General features: G+C 41.7%; 1 protein-coding gene across 1 annotated transcript in view; it reads left to right on the top strand.

Annotated features, from left to right (window-relative positions):
* Positions 1 to 21,418, top strand: part of LOC126190741 (uncharacterized) — a 261,362-nt gene that overhangs the window by 162,866 nt on the left and 77,078 nt on the right. Inside the window, exons 10-11 of the mRNA XM_049931235.1 lie at positions 835 to 1,333; positions 8,350 to 8,491. Of these exons, the coding sequence (XP_049787192.1) occupies positions 835 to 1,333; positions 8,350 to 8,491 (641 nt within the window). The remainder of the gene's footprint in view (positions 1 to 834; positions 1,334 to 8,349; positions 8,492 to 21,418) is intronic.

Genomic DNA, 21,418 nt, shown 5'->3' with positions numbered 1-21,418 from the left:
GATTCATGATTGCAATACAGGATCAAACAATAAACACCAGATATTACAGCAAGCATATTATTAAAGATCCCAATGCCACAACAGGTATATACAGACTTTGCAAACAACAAATAGAAACAGTAGATCACATCACAAGTGGATGTACAATACTAGCAAATACAGAATACCCCAGAAGACATGACAATGTAGCAAAAATAATACAACAACTTGCCATAAAACATAAACTAATAAAACAACACGTTCCCACATACAAGCATGCACCACAAAATGTACTGGAGAATGATGAATACAAATTATACTGGAACAGAACCATTATAACAGATAAAACAACACCACATAACAAACCTGACATCATACTCACCAATAAAAAGAAGAAAGTAACTCAACTAATCGAAATATCCATACCCAATACAACAAATATACAAAAGAAAACAGGAGAAAAACTTGAAAAATACATCCAACTGGCTGAGGAAGTCAAGGACATGTGGCATCAGGATAAAGTTGACATTATACCAATTATACTATCAACTACAGGAGTCATACCACACAATATCCACCAGTAAATCAACGCAATACAGCTACAGCCAAACTTATATATACAATTACAGAAATCCGTAATTATTGATACATGTTCAATTACCCGAAAGTTCCTAAATGCAATATAACATATACCATACAGTTAAAAGGAAGTGACGCTTAATCAAGGTCTGCGTCACTTTCCATTTTTAACCAGACTTAACATCTGAGAAAGTAAAGAAATAATAATAATAATAATAATAATAATAATAATAATAATATCGGAGAGGCAACACTTCTAATGTGAATCTTTTTCAGGTGTCCCATTCGAGGAGTTTGAAAGAGACCTTCTAGACGCAGATGAACTGGCAGCAACACCTGCTGATGATGAGGAAGCCTTCACATTCAGTTTTGTCAACTTCAGGAGAGGTTCTGAAAGAAATAGAGGTGGATGTGAGACTCTTGAAAATGATATGTGTGATAGAGATGAACAGGTTGATCAGACAGCAACAGCAAGCAGTTCCAACCTTGGTCAGGTAGTGGCATTTGGTTCGGGCCTCGACCAGGCAGCTGCAAGCAGTTCGGGCGTCGACCAGGCAGCTGCACGCAGTTCGGGCCTCGACCAGGCAGCTGCACGCAGTTCGGGCCTCGACCAGGCAGCTGCACACGGTTCGGGCCTCGACCAGGCAACACAAACTGAACAGTCCTACTCAAGAAATTCTCAGGCTGTGTGCCACTACTGTTGTACAGGTGCACTGCCTATAATGCAGAGAGTAAATGTTTCTTGTCAGCCAAGTCCAGCTACTAACAGAAGCCTGTAAGTTGATACACAGCGTTATTTAGCTACTTTGTTAGATTTTATGTTGCAAATGACTGGCTACATTGCAAGATAAGGAAATTATAAAACAACTACCAACCATTACATAGATCTGCTATGAAAATAATTTTATTGTCCATTTCCATAATCAGGCTCAGACTGAGGGGGAGAAATTGGGAAGTGCAATAATCCAATTTCCCTAAAACTTCGCTCAGTGGAAGAGGGGTCAAAGTAAGTGACCATGTGTCTCAGTTTTTTCGTAGATACTTAACCATTTCTGAAAATACAAAAATTCTTGTTTTTGTGAAGCTTTGCTCCTCCAGAATCTGCCTACCAAACAAAAATAACTGTGCCATTTTAAATATAGTTTAATATTATCAATCATGGATGTGAGGTAATGGTTGTTACATTTTTACAGTAATTATGGGTAGCATTCAACCACTTTCAGTCCTATACGTACCTCAGCAACATGCTACAACAGACAATGCTCTCTTTCTCTGGTTGTAAAACCTAGCTCACAAAGTTAAAACACCAAAAACCGTACCAAAACTAATAATTTTGGCATTCATAAGATACAATAAAATAAAAAACATTGGACTGTGTTCCTCCTCCTACATTTAAATTGACACGACAGCAGCTGTCCTGTCTCACATCGCACACTACAGTACGTCATGTCTTACTGTTCTGCTGTGGGCTCCAAGAGTCTTGAATGATGCAGTTATTACGAAGGTTGTTTTTTAAGTAAGGGCCGTTTTTATTTTTAAAAAAAGATACAAATACTTTTGTAAAAAACTTTTATTTTCTGATTCTACACACTTTTACCTATTTTTCTACATAGTTGCCTTGTTTATTTAAGCAGTTGTCATACCGTACAACTAAGTTTTTGATTCCCTCTTCAAAGAAGTCGGCCGCCTGCTCCGACAGCCAACAGTTCACGGCTGCTTTCACTTCATCGTCGTCATTGAAGCGCTGCCCGCCAAGATGGTGTTTCAGGTACCGGAAAAGGTGAAAATCGTTAGAAGCAAGGTCAGGGCTGTATGGTGCATGGTCCAAAACTTCCCAGCCAAAAGAATCAATCAAATCCCGAGTCTTTTGAGAGGTGTGAGGCCTAGTGTTATCGTGCAGGAGCAAAACTCCTTTTGTCAGCATGCCGCGCCTTTTTTTTCTTCTTTAGAGTTGCATAGTAGGCATCTGAGTTGATTGTTGTTCCTCGTGGCATAAAGTCCACTAGCAAAACACCGCGCCAGTCCCAGAACACAGTTGCCATAATCTTGCGCTTTGACATCGTCTATTTGGCTTTGACCTTGACGGGTGAGGTTGTGTGTCGCCATTCCATCGATTGCCGCTTGCTTTCGGGAGTGATATGGGATACCCATATTTCATCTCCAGTGACAATTTGACTCAACATGTCATCCCCTTCTTCCTCGTAACGAATCAAAAAGTCCAATCAAGTGGCAAATCTCTTCCCTTTGTGGTCCTCTGTGAGGAGTCTGGGTACCCACCGAGAACAAAGTTTCTTAAAGTTTAGGTTTTCAGACACAATTTTGTACAAACTTGTGGAAATTCCAAAGAAAGAGTGGAAATTGTGAATCTTCTGTCCTCACGAATCTTTGTTTCGACTGATGCCACCAAATCATCAGTGATGAGCATTATTCGTCATAGACGTTTTGACGGCCATTTTTAAACTCTCTAACCCATTGACACATTTTACCTTCACTCATTGCATTCAAGCCATAAACTTCTGTTAACTGACGATGAATTTCTGTAGCTGATAGGCTTCTCGCGGTCAAAAAACGTATCACTGACTGTATCTCACATGCGGCGGGCGATTCAATAATCGTAAACATTATAAAGTAGCACAGCGATGCGTACACATCAGCTACAGAGCTGCAACTTCTATCAGTGTGAACGGGAAGGATGCTGGCAAGTGGCGCGGTGGCTTGTTGCGGCGTCCGCACGAACTACGGGACTATACGCGCGAACGGCCCTTACTTAAAAAACAACCCTCGTATTACTGGTAAATTTTTTAGTATTTTAACTTCAGGAGCTAAATTTTGCAACCTGAAGCTCTTGAAACACGTGTTGTTGAGCTATGTGCAGGACAGAAATACAGATGAATGCTACCAATTATTACTGTTAAATATGATAGTTTTGAATGTCCTCCTTGTAATCTCAATTTTACACCTCATGTATCACTTCAAAATACTGACAGGAAGACTGTATTTTCATGCGGAGGGGGGGGACATATGGACAGTCTCTTTGCTTTTAACCATCTGCTATTTCCAAATTTCATAAGTTACCCTTTCAGTTAGAACTCTTAGAAATAAATGGTGTTTCACATGTGATGCAAATGCTGTGTCCAGTATTGGGCAGGAATCAGACAACGAGATGTGTTCAGATTGATACATAGTTTTCACCATTCCTCAGACTGTTACACTTGGTGTACCAGTATTATCCGAACTAACAATATTATGAAAAGGAAAGTTGCTAATCACCAAACAGCAGAGACACTGAGTCGTGAATAGGCACAACAAAAAGACACTCACAAATTAGCTTTCGACCAGTACGTACACACACAGACTGCAGTATCTCTCTCTCTCTCTCTCTCTCTCTCTCTCTCTCTCTCTCTCTCTCTCTCTCTCTCTCTGGTGTGTGTGTGTGGGGGGGGGGGGGGGGGGGGGGCGCCTGTCTGTTGTCTAATCTTGACGAAGGCCCCATTCTGGCTGCAAGCTAATTTGTGACAGTCTTTTTGTTGTACCTATCTGCAACTCAGAATCTCCAGTATATTATCAGTAGCAACATTCCTTTTTGTAATATTATTACATCCCATCCTGGATTTTCTATTGTTTGATTTCACATCCAAATCTGGTGCATAGGGAGTGCCCTTGAAATGATATGTGAGAAAACTGTTGCCCACATTCAACACTTCAGGTTAGTGTCAGCAGCAACTGCTCACAGAGCTGCAGACAAACTCAAACTGAATTCTTACAAAATGTTGGTGGTGCTACACAGATTGTTAAACTGATGGCACTATCCTCATAATATCGTTGTGCACATTGTTAATGTATATTCCTGCTTGTCTTCCATGAAATAACTACAGATCTCTTTATTAGTTGTTAATTCACTGGAAAGGTTGGAGCACATTGCTTGAAAGTCTCTTGGTCATGCAGCTGGATTGTGATTGATCATTGTAGAATGAATTTTCAATGGCATAATGTGCCATCATTATGAGGTTACTCCTGCTGACTGGCATCCTGGATCAGTAGGTTTGATGTATATACCAGTCACCACTAACTTCCACTGACCCTGTGTATGGACAGGGAATCGAGTGGCGATTCTCAGTCTGCACTCTGCCTTCACCGTGCTTGGTGTTCTGTTTCTGCTCTGTTTGGAGAATTTTCAGTGCAGAGCCCATGCTTGGCTAACTTAAAATACATTGTCCTTGTTGATGAGATGCTCATGTGGCTAGATTTAGATATACTCCTTGTATACACAGTCCTAGTAGTGGGATGTGTTTTGCAGAAATTTTGTGTCTTTGTATTTCATTTTGTGATTTCTTATTGAAAAGAAGTGAGTCCTCATTCACCCAAACTATTCAATTTCGTGCTCATGTCCTCACATTTTCTTTTTAACGGACATTGCTTGTCACTTCTGGTTGCCAGTATGTACATGCAAGTCTTTGAAGACCAGGCATTAGACTCAGCACCATTAAACCAACAGTCTTTTACAGATATGTTGATGATATTTATGAAGGAAAATCATCGAACAGCTGTATGTTTCAAGGAGTTTTTTTTATGTAGACAGCCAGTTTTGGCATCTCATTAATGCCATCCTAAGGCTACTATGCACTCCATACCGTATTTACTCGAATCTAAGCCGCACTTTTTTTCCGGTTTTCCTAATCCAAAAAACCGCCTGCGGCTTAGAATCGAGTGCAAAGCAAGCGGAATTTATGAAAAATGTTGGTATGTGCCGCCACAACTAACTTCTGCCGTCGAATATATGTAGCGCGACACAGGCATGCTTTGTAGGCACAAAGATAAATACTGGCGCCAAAACCTCTGCGTCAGTAAATAAATTTAAAAAAAAAAGTGGAAGAAGAGTTTTTTTTCTCCGCCGTGAGTTTCGACCACTACATTTTCATACATTATCCAACGAAGTAAATACAAATTCCGTATTGTTCATCTTCCAATGTAGCACAATTTCAGTGTACTACGAAAATCTGACTGGCAAGACTGTTTGGGATGTTTGTCAATATGGCCAACTCCACGTTCTGAATTTTTTCCTATCTGTGAGAAGAGATGGTTGCTAATAGGAACCTGATGAAATTTGAATCACATACAGTATTCGCTTCACCATAAGAATAATACGAATATAAACATTTTGCCATGTATTCTTTCGTGTTTGCTGCTATCTCATTTAAATCCTGTCTGCCTAATAAACTACGAAACTAGAGTGAGACAACAGCAAACGCGGAAGAATATACGTATCGTGTCATGTTTATATTCGTATTATTCTTATGCCTAATAATGATACAGTCTGAAATGAAGCACGGCAAGTTACTAGATTTTTAAATCTAAGATGACTCTAATTTCTGTGCAGAATTTGATGTAATAAAGAAGCGGCCGCAAAGATTTTCAATCAGAGAAAAATTTTTGCCTAACTCTCGTTCAGAACATGTTCTGTCATACGCAGTCTATTATTTGATTCTTGTTGATCATTATCAAAGAAAGCAGCAGTGTAAGTAACAACAAATAGCAGTCTCTTGCCATTGTTTCGCTAATGAGACGATTCCTCTCTTTTTTGTTTTAATTGTACGCGGCGGTAGCGCGCACAAAAACAAGACATGCCGCGAGCCGCGACAGGCCGTAAACACGCACTATCAGAATGCGACAAACAATGCATGACACAGTACAGTAATGCATTTTCAGCTTAAGAGTGACGCAAACACCTATAACAAACAAAACGGCACTTATCAGATCAAAGCAAAATAGGCAATCGATTCAAACCAGACGAAGCACGTGAAAAAGGAAGGGTACCCGTATAAATACGGACGGAGCGCCTGACGCATAGCAATGGCTACGTGGTAAAGCTTAACTGCTAAGCTTACGACTCGAACCAAACTACTATAGCTGTATTGTCATTCATTCGACCTAAATTGTGTCTCATATTACAATGGACCAACTTTGTTTCGATTTGGAGGTGTGGCATAAAACTTTTCTCTCCCCTTGAATTTCGAGTCTCAAATTTCAGGTGCGGCTTAGATTCGGGAAATTTTTTTTTCCTTGATTTCGAGTCTCATTTTTCAGGTGCGGCTTAGATTCGAGTAAATACGGTATATAAAGTCAGATACTTAGGTACTTCCACAACTGGAGCCATCAATATCTGGATGCCATGAATTCGTTTTTGCAGTGATTTCTTCTAAGACTTGAAAAACAAGTCACCATGTTGGTGGAACAAAACAGTTAGCTGCCATTATTAGATGTTCTGGTGCAGAAAAAACTGGATGGAACTCTGGGACACAGCATTTATCAGAAGAAATCCCACACGGACTAGTACTTCCACGCCTCTAGATATCATCAACTGTCACAAAAGTAAGGAGTGCTAAACATGCTGGTCTACTGAGTTCATGCAGTCTCAGATGAAGAAAGCCTAAAACCAGAAAAACTGGACCACCTCAAAGACTTGTTCCAGAAAAAAAAAAAAAAAAAAAAAAAAAAAAAAACTATAGCAGCTGTCAAATTTGATGTGCCTTCAACCAAAAGACTAGATCCCAGTTGGCACCCAATGAAGACCAACCAAAAAAGATATACTACATTACGTATGCAGATAACGTATCTAGAAAAATTGATAGGATTTTATGAAGACAAAATATCAGATGTGTATACCAACTATCAGTAGAGACCAAATCACTTTTAGGGACAGTAAAAGGCAACCAGGGGCTCCAGGAAGTGTATTACATAGCATTTGAAGAAAGGTACACAGAACATACAAATGGCACACCAACCACCAGCAGCCCATAAAATCACCAGTTGCAGAACATTACATTGAAGCCAACCACAAAATGAAATATGAAGATATAAAAATTCTGCAAAACACGTTCCACTATTGAGTCTGTGTGTACAAGGAGACTGTTTAAATCTGGCTACATGAGAACCTTGTCAACAAGGCCAATAGATTTCAACACAGTCAAGTGTGGGCTCTGGTACTGGAAATTCTCCAAACACAGCAGAAGGTGGAGTGCAGACTGACGATCACCTCTCGATTCCCAAGCACAAGCTACACCACCACTGTGGACAGCACATCACAGTGTCCATACACAGAGTCAGTGGATGGGGGGTGGGGGACAACCAATGTATATATCACACACACTGGACTATGATGTCAGTCAGCAAGAGTAACCTGATGATATCAATTAATGCCATAAAAAATTCATTCTAAAATGATAAATCAGTCCTGCTGCTTGCCTGAGAGACTTTTAAGAAGCATATTCGCCAGGAAAACCTATGTACACACACTGGATTATATTGTTTTCATGATTCTTGGATGTTACAGCTTGATGGAAAAAGAGTGGCAATTATTGCACAGCTTATTCCTGTTTCCGTGTTGTGCAGAGACTCCTGCTACGAATGATAAAAAAATTATCAGATCTCCAACATTGATTGTTCTGCTAGTTCATGTACCTTGATAAACACGGCCATGCTTCAGCAGAAAAAAATAGCATTTTGGGTCAACCTTTCTGTAATACACAGGCTAAAATAACCAGTAGCAGTACTGATGTTGAGCAACAGATTTGCTTAGCCAATTTAGTAACAATTCTTAGTGAAGTTTCTTATTGAGTTTATTGATAGTGCTGTGAGCTATTACTACTGGCACACCAGTCTGAAGTAAATGAGATGACAATTTCCCAAGGATACTGTCAAGGGTGAAACACCTTTCAGTTCTAGTGCTCTTACTGAAAGAGCAGCTTATGAAATATGTGTAAACATTCCTTTCAGTTCATTTTATTGTTTCAGTGAAATATCTAGTTGCTCAGAGACAGCGGCAACTCCTCCACACATTATACGGGCTAACCTACAAGAACTTCAAAAGGAGTATGAGGAGCTAAGAGAATTCACCAAATTAGAGCGACAAATCTATGCAGAAAGAGCTGAGATGGTAAATATATCTCCACACTTTATTTCATTGTTGCAGTATTAACAGTTCAAGCTTCATTGCTGAACTACAAACATTAAAAATGCTAATGTTGACTCATTAATAGCAAATCTCTCCTCTCATAATTTCTTAATTATTTGCCTTACTTAATTATGGATACATATATTAAACCTGGCAAAACTAAAGACTTCGGTCATCTCTTAAATCTAATCCTTAAATATTTCCCTTACAGTTGACAGTGCTGTATGAATGATAGAAGAGTTACAAATTATATTTATAGTTTCTGTCATAATATCACTTATATTTGGTGGAAGTGTAATATATTATAAGAAAGGCATGGCAACAATTCCGAAATAATAAAATCAAGGGAATTAGTTAATTATTCTGGTAGAAGAGCAAGAAATAATGGGATAAAATTGGCAGCTACTCCAGTGACAGGAAGAACGCAACATCAGTTGGTCATGCACAGGTTATTACGTACGTGCATATCAGAAGTACTGCAATTATGAAGTATTGATAGGTATAAGGGGCGATCAAGAAGTTTCCTTTTGAGGGCATTGCTGCAGTGTGTATGCAATGTAACCCAACTTGACGCATGTAGGCTTATATAAAGCACCGTTATGTAGGCAAGAAATAGTGTGGCATTTGTGCCTTCCAACATGCATGCAGAAAATGAGAAAGAAATGAACTATGGTGACTTTCTTATCAAGAGTATCCAAGCAAGACCAACATGATGGGGTTCTTTTCTTGGCTGCCAAAGGTCAGACAGCAGTAGGCATTCATTGGAAAATGAAAAACATGTATGCAATTACGGCGAAACGTTGAGGAAAACTGCAAGGGAGACTCTGGAGCATCCAGCCTGTAGTCCTGATCTCTTCCCATGTGATTATCAAGTCTTTGGTACCTTAAAAAATGTTGTGAAGGGTCAACAATCCTTGTCGAATGAGGATGTGCAGCAGGCAGTTACAGACATCTCTATGCACCAGGACAGTGTTTTACCAAACTGTTATATTTAACCTGGTGTGTTGGAACTGTGATTACCACAATGCTCATGGCAATTTTGCCTGATTCACACATTGATTCTGGTCTGTATGGGCTTCAAACCAAAACTTTATCATTCCTTATATTTGATAGGTGAGGAGATACATGTAAGAGACTGATGACAAAGAATTCAATGAAGAAAACACCACATATTATCCAGTCAGATGCAGCCTGACTGAGAATGATAAGACTAACATCATGAAATAACCAAATGTTAATACGTACCTTGCTCAAGAATTCATGGGTAGCTCAAGTGTGGTATATTCGCTGTTTGCCTAGTATTGGATAAATATCACAGCCCTAGAGACAAAGCAGAACTGAAGAGTTTATTAGTTTTTATTTTGTGTGAAAACATTTTTGAAGTTGGTATAGGCTAGAGAAATTTCATGCTAACTATGACAGCCTGTGCTGTTAAAACTATGTGCTCATCGAGAAATGTAAGGTATTTTGTTAATTTGGTAAAGTAGTGGAACAGTGAGAGTGTAAGTGGAATTGCTTCACAAAAATATTCAGTGATGAACTTTGATGATCAGTTTTGGTATCTTAGTGTTTAGTTTGAGACCCAGTTTTGTACCTCTTGAAGACAATAATGGTCATCATTCATACTTGATAACACAGAAGTGACACTATTAGGATTAGCACTTATGTAACACTTTTAAATAATGGTTGTAAGAATGTAACACATTTAATATATCAATGTTAGGGAGATTAGCAGTGGATCGAAGGCCAAACCTCTGAGGAACTTTTTGAACACTTTTGCATGTAGACTCATCAGATCCAACAATGAATGCTTTTCAGGTTCCTGTTGCACACTGAGTGTACTGCTTGAAAAATTAAAGGGCTTTATTTTCAAAAATATGATATGGAAATCAAACATGTTGTTGAGATTGAGCTGTCTCAAAATAGTCACTTTGCATCTGTCCATGGCTTGTTCCACATTGTCTATAACTTTAATTAATGCAGTTACCGTGTTTCAACTTTCTGGAAACTTGATTGGTTTGTATCATGGGCATTATAAGTGTTACAGTAGTTTGTCAACAGCATATTAAGAATTTACTCAAAGGCTTTTTGGTACTGCAGGTAAAAGATATGGTTCAACTTCTAATCATGTGATAATTTTTGATTGTCATTCTTATGCGCAGGTCAAGTTAAGCTTTGCTTCTACTCAGAGTAATTGGTACAATTTACGAGAGAGAAACGCAAGGTGCCTTTAAACTGTGATAGTAATAGTTGTTGTTGTTGTTGTTGAACATTTTTAAGCATACTTACATCTGTGCACCATTACCTCTGTCTTAAAAGTGATTGTCATTGTGGCTTTACAAATTTTGGTCTTACAAACATATTTTAACAAAATCATCCCTCTGGCAGAAGTGCTGTCGTATGGCTGTCGTGCAAGTTTAGCATGGCGGATCATACTTTGCATTGTTCTCAAGTTGATTGTGGTGCAGCTGTGATTTTGGTAAAGGTATCGTCTTGTCTTTCACAAGAATTGCAAAACCCACACAAAAACTGAAACCACTATTACTGACTAATGTCATAAAACTAGCACCTCCAAAATATAATTGTCAAGAACACTTTTAACTCATCCTAATGTTAACTTCACCCCTGAGGCGTGACAGCTCCTACTATACATGTGCCTTACTACATGAAGTTTGATCAAATGTGTAGATAACATGACTCTTCGAAAACCAATTTCTTCAACTACTTTTTATTTAGGGAGAATGAATTGAATTGTTCACTCAAAACAATGTTTTAACTGAATAAAGACAAATTTTATAGGAAACCAAAAAGAAATTATGCTCATCTATTTGGGATTTATTGTTGCAGGCAATATACAGGGGATGGGCAAAATAACGTGAATACCTGAACTCGCTTGGGAATAGTTTATTAATAAGGAGATGAACCCCCATTTGCCTGTAATTCATCCCCCTGTGGGTCTGGGGGTTAGAATATGCCCGAGATATTCCTACTTGTCATAAGAGGAGACTAAAAAGAGTCTCACATTTTTTGTCCTTTATGTGATCGTCCCCTGTTGGGTTTGACCTCCATTTTTCAAAATTTTCCCGAAGAGCGAGCCAATTGGGGAAGGGCGCCTTATATGGTGCATCGTGTCCTTTGTGCATTGAGACCTTAAGCCCACTTTCTCATCGTCGCATTGCAGTACTGCCCATTCTCCATCTTTTGGGTGAGGCCACATTCCTGGGTGCATTTTCCACCATCCTCCATGCACTATGCAGTGTCATTTTCTGTGCCAATAATGACCATTTCATTTCCAGCACGGTAGCCAGTCTGTTGTGATGGGGCCGCCATGTACCCTGTTGGTTGTAGCTTTCTGTCAATACAGGGATCACGCTGCTGATACCTGCGCTGTTAACTCCCCACGTATGCCAAGGAGTAGATGCGTCACTCTGGGGCATCAGGACTCCTGACAATGGCCATCCTGCCAGGTGGCATTTGCTGTGGCTGGGTAGCACCTGTGGTGAGGGCCCCTGGTCGGAGTGCGTGGCATCACAGCGGATGACACACCATGAAGCATAGTACGTCATCTCTTGCTGGTGGTCCGCTGCCAGCAGTCTCTAAACGGGCAAAGTCGAACTTTAATGCTAAGAAATATGACCCCAAGTCATTCCTCTCCGTGGCCACACCATGGGAGGAATGCCAGGCTGAGGATGGCAGTGAAGATTATTTGCCCCGGTACCTCGTATGTACAAGAGTTGATGGGTAATCTTTCATGTGCATGAAGCATCAGTTTTTTGTCGAACATTTGGAGGACAAGTTTGGGGAGGTGGAGGTCAGTTTTGATAAAAACTGCATCCTCTACCCAGTCACGGGCATTACGCGCTTGTGGCAGGTTGGGGGATTTCCTGGTGCCATCACACCTCATAAGAGCTTAAATATGGTCCAGGGTATTATATTCCACAGGGACTTTCTATATCAGTCTGACGATGAGCTGCATGCCAATTTAGAGCAGCAAGGTGTTCATTTCAGCTGGCACGTCCATCGGGGTCTGAGGGATAACCAGGTTGCCACCGGTGCCTTCATCTTGGCCTTCGAGGGTAACACGTTGCCCGAGAAGGGCAAGGTGATGGTCTACTGCTGTGATGTCAAGCCATATATCACTGCCTCGATGCGGTGCTTTAAGTGATGGAAGTTCGGCCTTATGTCTTTCCGCTGTACTTACAGCCCCACCTGTAGAGGTTGTGGATGTCCATCCCAACCCAATACTCCATTGCCCCGCCTCCCATCTGTGTCAACTGCAGAGAGCATCATTCATCTTGCTCACCAGACTGTAAGATTTTACAGAAAGAGAGGAAAATCATAGAATATGAGACCCTGGACCGACTGACATACACTGAGGCTAAAAGGAAATTTGAGTGCCTACATCTTGTGGCTATGACCTCCTCATACGCCGTGGCTACGAGGATAGTTGTTGCCCCATCAGTTCCTTGAATTCATGTTGCTCCTCAGAACTGGGAGACTACACTTGCCCCCTTGATGGTGGGGGGCACTTCCCTCCCTGTTGCTCCTGCACCACGTACTTCAGGAGCAACACCCCCAAACCATTGGAGATTTCAGTCCCCACTTCTGAGCCAGAGAATCATCAGGCTTCTTTGGCTCCTCTCGCTAGGAAAGGGTCCCTTAGGTCACTCCCTTCCCAGGTTTCTGCTAGTGTGAAAGGTGGACCTGCCAGTTGCTGAAGAGCCCAAAAGCAGCTGGTCGTAGGGCTTCGCGCCCATCCTCAGTCCCGGAGACTGATTTAGTGAAGTCCTCCCAGCCAGGAAAACCCATGCTACAGCGCAAGAAATCGAAAAAGACCATCCCAAAGAACAAGAAACTTGGTGTGGCACCCACACCAACACTATCTACAAGCTCTGCGTCGAGGAAAGGGTGGAGATTCTGCTGTCTGCTGAGGACCTGGATCTCGCCGGATCCTCAAACACAATGGATGTAGACTGCTCAGGCAAAAAGTCGGTGGCAGCAGGTGACCCTGAGGCGTAAACTTCCTCATTGAATGTTCCATGCCTTTCCAGTCTCACTATGTCATCCTCCAATGGAATTGTGGCAGTTTTTTCCACCACCTGTCTGAGCTATGGCAGCTGTTAAGCTTTACACCTGCTTTCTGCATTGCCTTCCAGGAAACCTGGTTCCTGGCAATGTGGACCCCTTCCCACCATGGCTATAAGGGATATTACAGGAACCATAGTTAATGTAATAGTGTGTCAGGTGGAGTTTGCGTATATGTACTAAACTTAGTCTGTAGTGAAACTGTGCCCCTTCAAACCCCTCTTGAAGCTGTGGCTGTCAGAATATGGACAATGCAGGAAATAATAGTCTGCAATGTATATCTTCCTCCAGATGGTGCAGTACCTCTGAATGTATTAGCTGCACTGATTGATCAACTCCCTAAACCTTTCCTACTTTTGGGATATTTTAATACCCATAACCCCTTGTGAGGTGACTACATGTTTACTGGCCGAGGCAGGGATGTTGAAACTTTACTGTCCTAGTTTGACCTCTGCCTCTTAAATACTGGGGCCACCACACATTTCAGTGTGGCTCGAAGTAATTACTCAGCCACTGATTTATCAATTTTCAGCTCAGGACTTCTCCCATCTTCCTGTCACTGCCCCAGTGTTAGGCCCACGGATGCCTGCCCAGATGGGCTTTAAACAAGGCAGACTGGGAAACTTTCACCTCTGATGTCACCAGGGACTCTCCCCCACATGGTAACGTCGATATGATGATTGAGGAGGTGACTACCACAATTGTTTCTGCAGCAAAAAACGCAATCCCTCACTCTTTAGGGTGCCCCCAGTGAAAAACAGTACCTTGGTGGTCGCCGGATGTCGCTGATGCAATTGCAGTGTGTCGGCGAGCTCTACAGTGACATGAGTGACACCCTTCCCTAGAGCATCTGACAGCCTTTAAGCTGCTCCATGCCCGTGTTTGCCAAATTATAATACAATGGAAACAGGAGTGTTGGGAGAGGGACATGTCGACCATTGGGTGCCATATGTCACCTTCCCAAGTATTGTAAGTACATAGCCTGCTATGTACTGACACAAACGCGATTGCTGAGAACTTAGCCGAGCACTGTGCTCGAGCCTCTGTGTCAGAGAACTAGCCCCCAGCCTTTCGCACCCTCAAACGCAAGATGGATAGGGAAGTCCTCTCGTTCACTACATGCCACAGTGAACCCTACAACACCCCATTTATGGAGTGGGAGCTCCTCAGCACACTTGCACATTGCCCCAGCACAGCTCCTGGGCCAGATCGGATCCACAGTCAGATGATTAAACATCTCTTGTCTGACTACAAACGCCATCTCCTTGTCATCTTCAACTGGATCTGATGTGATGGCGTCTTTCAATCACAATGGCTGGAGAGCACCATTGTTCCAGTGCACAAACCTGGTAAAAACCTGCTTGATGTGGATAGCTATCGGCCCATCAGCCTCACCAACGTTTCTTGTAAACTGCTGGAACGAATGGTGTGTCAGCAGTTGGGTTGGGTCCTGGAGTCACATGGCCTACTAGCTCCATGTCAGGGTGGCTTCTGCCAGGAGCGCTCTACCACTGATAATCATGTGTCCCACGAGTCTCCCATCCGAATGGCCTTTTCCAGATGAAAACACCTTTTTGCCGTATTTTTTGATCTACCCAAAGCATATGACACCTCCTGGCGATACTGTATCCGTGCCACATTATACGAATTGGGTCTCCGAGACTGGCTCCCGATTTTTATCCAGAATTTCCTTTCGCTCCATACTTCCCGTGTGCAAGTTGTTGCCTCCCATAGTTACCCCCATATCCAGGAGAATGGGGTCCTGCAGGGCTTTGTATTGAGTGTATCATTATTTTTAGTGGCCATTAATGGTCTAGCAGCAGCTGTAGGGCCGTCTACCTCACCCTCTCTGTATGCAGGCAACTTCAGCATTTTGTACTGCTCCACCAGTACTGCTGTTGCTGTTGCTCCCCTACAGGGAGTTATCCACAAGGTGCAATCATGGGCTGTTACCCACGGCCTGCAGTTTTTGGCCACTAAGTCACGTGTCATGCACTTCTGTCAGCGTTTTTCCATTATTCATCTGGAACCAGAACTTTACCTTCATGACAATTCACCCATTGTAGTGGAGACATATCGATTCTTAGGACTGGTTTTTGACACTTGATTGACTTGGTTACCTCAGCTTCATCACCTTAAGCAGAAGTGCTGGCAGCACCTCAATGCCCTCCGCTGCCTGAGCAACACCAACTGGGGTACAGATCACTCTACTGTGCTGCAGCTCTACAAAGCCCTTGTTCAATCCCGTCTTGATTATGGGAGCCTTGTTAATGGTTCGGTGGTGCCCTCAGCATTGCATTTACTTGACCCAGTGCACCACTGTGGTGTTCGCCTAGCGATGGGAGCTTTTAGAACGAGTCTGGTAACCGGTGTCCTGGTGGAGGCTGGAGTCCCTTCATTACGGATCCAACGTGCACAACTGCTCGCCAGTTATGTTGCACACATTCGTGGTTACTATCTCTTTTTCCACCAACGGCAGTTCATCTCCCGCATCGGCGGTCCAGGTCAGGGCTAACGACTGTGGTTTGCGTGCAATCCCTTCTACCTGAACCTGAGTCCTTCCCTTTACCACCGCCCATCCAGGTCCATCTGCATACACCTCCACGGTGTGCACCTAGGCCGCAGATTTGTCTGGACCATTCGCATGAACCTAAGGGCTCGGTTCCTCCTGCTGCTCTCCGCTGTCACCTCCTCTTGATTCTTGACGTGTTCCAGGGCTCTGAAGTGTTTTACACCGACGGCTCGATGGCTGATAGTCATGTTGATTTCGCCTATGTCTACAGAGGACATTTTGAATAGCATTCCTTGCCCAATGGCTGCAGTGTATTCACTGCAGGGATGGTGGCCATCTATCATGCACTTCAGTAAATCCGTTCACGCCCAAGGGAATCGTTTTTTCCGTGTACTGACTCCTTGTGCAGCCTACAAGCTATAACCAGTGCTACCCTCGCCATCCTTTGGTAGCGTCCATCCAAGTGTTCATCAATGCCCTGCACCGGTCCCGTTGTTCAGTGGTGTTTGTTTGGACTCTAGAACATGTCGGCATCCCAGGCAACGAACTTGCCGACAGGCTGGCCAAACAGGCTACTCGGAAACCGCTTCTGGAGATGGGCATCTCTGAACCTGACCTGTGTTCTGACTTACGCTGTAGGGTTTTTTGGCTTTGGGAGACAGAATGGCATAATAGTACACACAGCAAACTGCATGTCATTAAGGAGAATACGAATGTGTGGAAGTCTTCCATGTGGGACTCTTGCAGGGAATCAGTCGTCCTCTGCCAGCTTCGCATTGGCCACGCTTGGGCGACTCACAGTTACCTCCTGCCCCGTGAAGACCCGCCTCAGTGTCGGTGTGGTACCCGGTTGACAGTGGCCCATATTCTGGTGCACTGTCCCACTTTGACTGCCCAGCAGCGAAATCTTGGGTTACCAGACATGTTGCCACTGATTTTTATCTGATAATGCCTCATCAGCTGATTTAGTTTTATGTTTTATTCTTGAGGGTGGGTTTTATCATTTGATCTAAGTTTTAGTGCATGTCCGTTGTCCCTATGTCCTCCACCCTAGTGCTTCTAAGGTGGAGGTTTTAATGTTTTTCAGAGTGGCCGGCTTGTCCTTTTTTATTCTCATGGTCACCCAGCCATGATAATCTACTTTGTTGTTTTAATCTCTTCATCCTGTTTCTTGTGTTTCTGTGGTTTCCTGGTGCTCTTTTATCCATTTACACGTTTGTTGTCCTTCATCGTTCTTGTGATTTTTCCTTTCATTCCGTTTTGAGTTGTCTGTCTTGTTTGTTTTATTCTCACACTTGTGGCATTGTTTTATTTGGAACAAGGGACTGATGACCTTGTAGTTTGGTCCCTTTCCCTCCCTTTTAATCCAACCTTGCCCGTAATTCAGCTGTGATTCTTCTTGGAGTACTGCCATTTAATGATTGTATAGTCTCCAGTGGTATATTAGGCCACTTTTCTATCAGAACCTCTTCTAATTCCTGAAGTTTCGAGGAAGGTGGAAAATGTGCTCTGGAGTCTGCACTCCAATACTGCCCATGAAAGTTTGATAATGTTAATGTCCAGGGACTGTGCTGGCCAGGGAAGACACTGCAGTTCAGTTGCATGCTCCTCATATCACAATTTTACTGTCCTGGCTATGTGAATGGGTCCATTACCATCCTGAAATATGGCATCATTGTTGGGAACTGATGCAGAGAGCAGTCTGAATTGTAGTTGGGAGGTGGGTAGTCTCCGCATCACCCGTAGTTACTTTTAGCGATTTTGCTGTTTCCTCTTCATCGATTGTTCATTTGTCAAACGAAAACAAAACGGATTTCCATGACCAGGAGCTACCAACCAAATTAAAAATACATTGACATAATTATGAAAGCCTGGAATATGTTATTAGTTTCAGATTTTATTTTGTTTCCACCTTTCTGACAGTCAAGCATTAATCGCCTTGCAGAACAATGAAGTTATATTTGTCAGTGTGCTAAATAAATTTGGCTTTTATTAATCTTTTCGGCTGAGGCAGTCATTTTATTTGAAACGAAGTGTTTACTCCTACACTATTGGTTAATTTCAGCTATTCGCTACATTTCAAGTGCACGCTTTCATCTTCTAGCATGTATGGCAGTATGCTATAATAAAGAACCAAACATGAGATGATACAGTACTGGTACTCCAAGAAAATTTACATATGAATGTGCACTTTAATCCGAATTATGCATTTTAGTATGGCTCACGAAATTCTGATGCTCTCAGAGTATCCTCGTAATGTCTTGTTTCTTTCATGATGTAATGTAAGATCTTTTAATATTTTACTTGTATGAACATACGGGCTTCCTGCGTCGTCTAAGTTGCGCAACCGCAGTGACGCCTGTTATCTGGCGCTCTCTGGCAACTGCTGAAACGATCCTATTTCTTTTGAATGAGAAACAGCCCACTGTTGCACAAAATATGTTTATACTACATCTTGACCATGGTTTCAACTATAATAATATAGCCTTCTTCAGAAGTCATAAGCTTTTAAAAATGAAAAAGTCTTAGCCCAGCGGTTGCGTCACAATCAATAAAATAAAATAAAGTAACTTCAACAGACATAAGACTGTTTCGATCATAAGTAAAACTACATATGGCACCGTATGAAGTTTTACTTATGACCAAATCTTGCTTATATGTCATTCTTAAGCCCAGGAGAACTATCGGAAGGGTGATAGTCCAGGAAGTATCATTGCACATCAGCGCTGCATTCACAGAATGGTTCCATCTCTTGAGCAAGCCGATACTATTGGGGTGTTAGTTAGTAGCTTGAATTGTTCACATATGCACAAAATCTAGCCAGCTGTGTGAACAATTCATATTCAGACTGCCTGCCTCAATCGGTAGTTACGTGACGCGGGCAACCAAACCTAGCTAACTAGCCAAGTTGACGTGAAGCCAGAGGCTTAGTTTTCCACAGTGATGATGTCCTTAGGTGTTGCCTCATGTTAGTGAGTATGTAGGTCGATCATTGTAAGGATATGTCACTGGTTTTTCGGCAGGGGAAGCAGCATCAAGGTGTGCGTGAGTGTAACAAGAGGTTGTGTCGGGAAAGTTATCCAATGATGCGTGCACATGATGGGGTACTTTGTAACACTGGTATTGAAGGCACACCTGCGTCCACTCTTGGCAATCCCTCTCCGTACCTGTCCAAACAAAGCTTTGCGACTCGAGTTGGAAGGTGATACGGCCTCTCGAGTGACATGGGTTGTGGACATGATCGGAAGCATGTTGTTGGAAAGCTGATGGGGGGAAAAGGGATGAAATGTTCCTTGGCAGTTATCACAATATAAATTGGCATCTTCTCCCAGAATGTTGATCTGTTGTTGTTGCAATGCTGATCAGGCATCTTCGACGAATGTTCAGAGATATTGGTCATCCTGTTGGGCATGTGCCAGTTCAGAAAAGTTAATAGGGCTTGCTACGTTGCTGGTGTGTGAGAGACAGTCAGTCACTATGTGATTGATGCTGCAAATGTATTTTAAGTCCATACTAAATTGACTTATAAACTGTAGTAGACTGTCAAATGAGAAGTATAGATGTAGATTTGGGGTTTCTAGCTATAAATGGAGGGGGAAAAAGAGAGAGAGAGAGAGAGAGGGAGATTATCAACCATTACTAACCTTTAAGAACTTAAGTAAAATATCCATTTGGCCAGTAATGTGGAATAATGATGGTGTACATCATCAGAGCAGAAATGTAAATGTACTCATCTGAGAAACTGTATAACTGTCTGGAGGTGTAATCCTATTAAACATTACAGTGCAGAACCTCATATTTTGCAGGGGGTACCAGAAGGGGTAATTCGACATATCAGTAATATACCAGTAATAATGGTACAAGTGCAGTACAGAGCAATAACATTACGTGACAGTGCATAAAGAAAAGCATTCATGTTTAATATATAAAAAGAGTGGACTACTATCAATCATTATCAGAAATAGTCTAATATGTAAATATCTATTGGTTTTGTAATCTGAAGATGTACGAGAAAACAAGCAGCTTGGCTAACAACTTATAAGAATGCAGAGTAGTGATCTATCACAATAATGCAGTGTCAGAATACCTGAACAGAAAGACCAACAAAGTGAAACATATGGAGACAATGGTCAAACTTCCAAGTTTAAAATTCACCTAAAGATGTAATATGCAAATTTATAAACAGCTTAAAGTGTGAAAGCTGGGACAAAAGCAACCTTATTATTGGGGAAGGGTATGGGGGAAGTGGGCAAGACAGAGGAAGGGACAGGGTGGAGAGGTACAAGGAATAGATAGCTGTATAACTGATATCCCAAACATGAAGAAGAATAAAACTTGGTGACACCAAAAGTTGAAGCACTGTCTTGACAAAAGAATATAGCTGTATCCTTCATAATGTTATGGAGTGAAACCACCTTAACACCAAATTATGACCTGTCAGGACATAACCATCCATAAGTAGAAATATGGTGCACCAAAACAGTCTACAAGGACCATTAATGTCACAGCATTTCTACATTATCAACAAAATTTAAATAATTTTAATTTTCAAATTATTCTGTTCATTTAGGATCTTACGTAAGTGTGTGACAGTGTTAAAAAATATTTCAAGTCTCTTCTAGTAAATCCATACTTACTCCTTTGCTGGATTTAGGTAACATTGCTATCTGATCATTTATGTTACCCATAGAGTGTTTGCAAGTTTTTAGATGTGCCCCTAGAGCTGATGTATTGCTCAGCCAAGGTTGCTCTTTGATTCTTGTTCTAAAATTTGCTGCAGCAAATAATACAGTATAAAGAAACCAATATTCCTGAAATTATGGAGCTAGTTGAATTCGCCACACCAGTTTTATCCTAGAATTAGTTCTCTTTTAATATTGATTTTTTATAACCAAACTAATGGCTTACAAGGAACCTCTTGAGTACAAGATCACACGTTCAGTCTTTAGTAAAGTGTAATTGAAAGTGTTGTGTTAACAATTATGACAGGGGGGAAAAAACCTCCTAATGACTCACCATATGCATCAGGAGGGCGACAGAAAATGAATGTCCAGAAGGCCAAAGATCAACCTTCTGTGGGGTGTATATATCACAATTCATAGAATGGACACCATCGATATTCAATAAATGTTCAAAACAAACTATTAACTTGTACCATGAACACTAAATGAAAAATGGCATGCCACAGTGATCCCAAGATCCCCATCAAGACGGAAGGTGAACTCCTTGTGGGATTTACAAACCATGTAGATATACACTCTTAAAGAATGCAAATAGAACCACATTGGTGTAGCAGGGTTATGAAAACTGAA

Source organism: Schistocerca cancellata, chromosome 6 (genome assembly GCF_023864275.1).
Source record: "Schistocerca cancellata isolate TAMUIC-IGC-003103 chromosome 6, iqSchCanc2.1, whole genome shotgun sequence".
NCBI lineage: Eukaryota > Metazoa > Arthropoda > Insecta > Orthoptera > Acrididae > Schistocerca > Schistocerca cancellata.
This window is presented reverse-complemented; position numbering and strand designations above follow the sequence as displayed.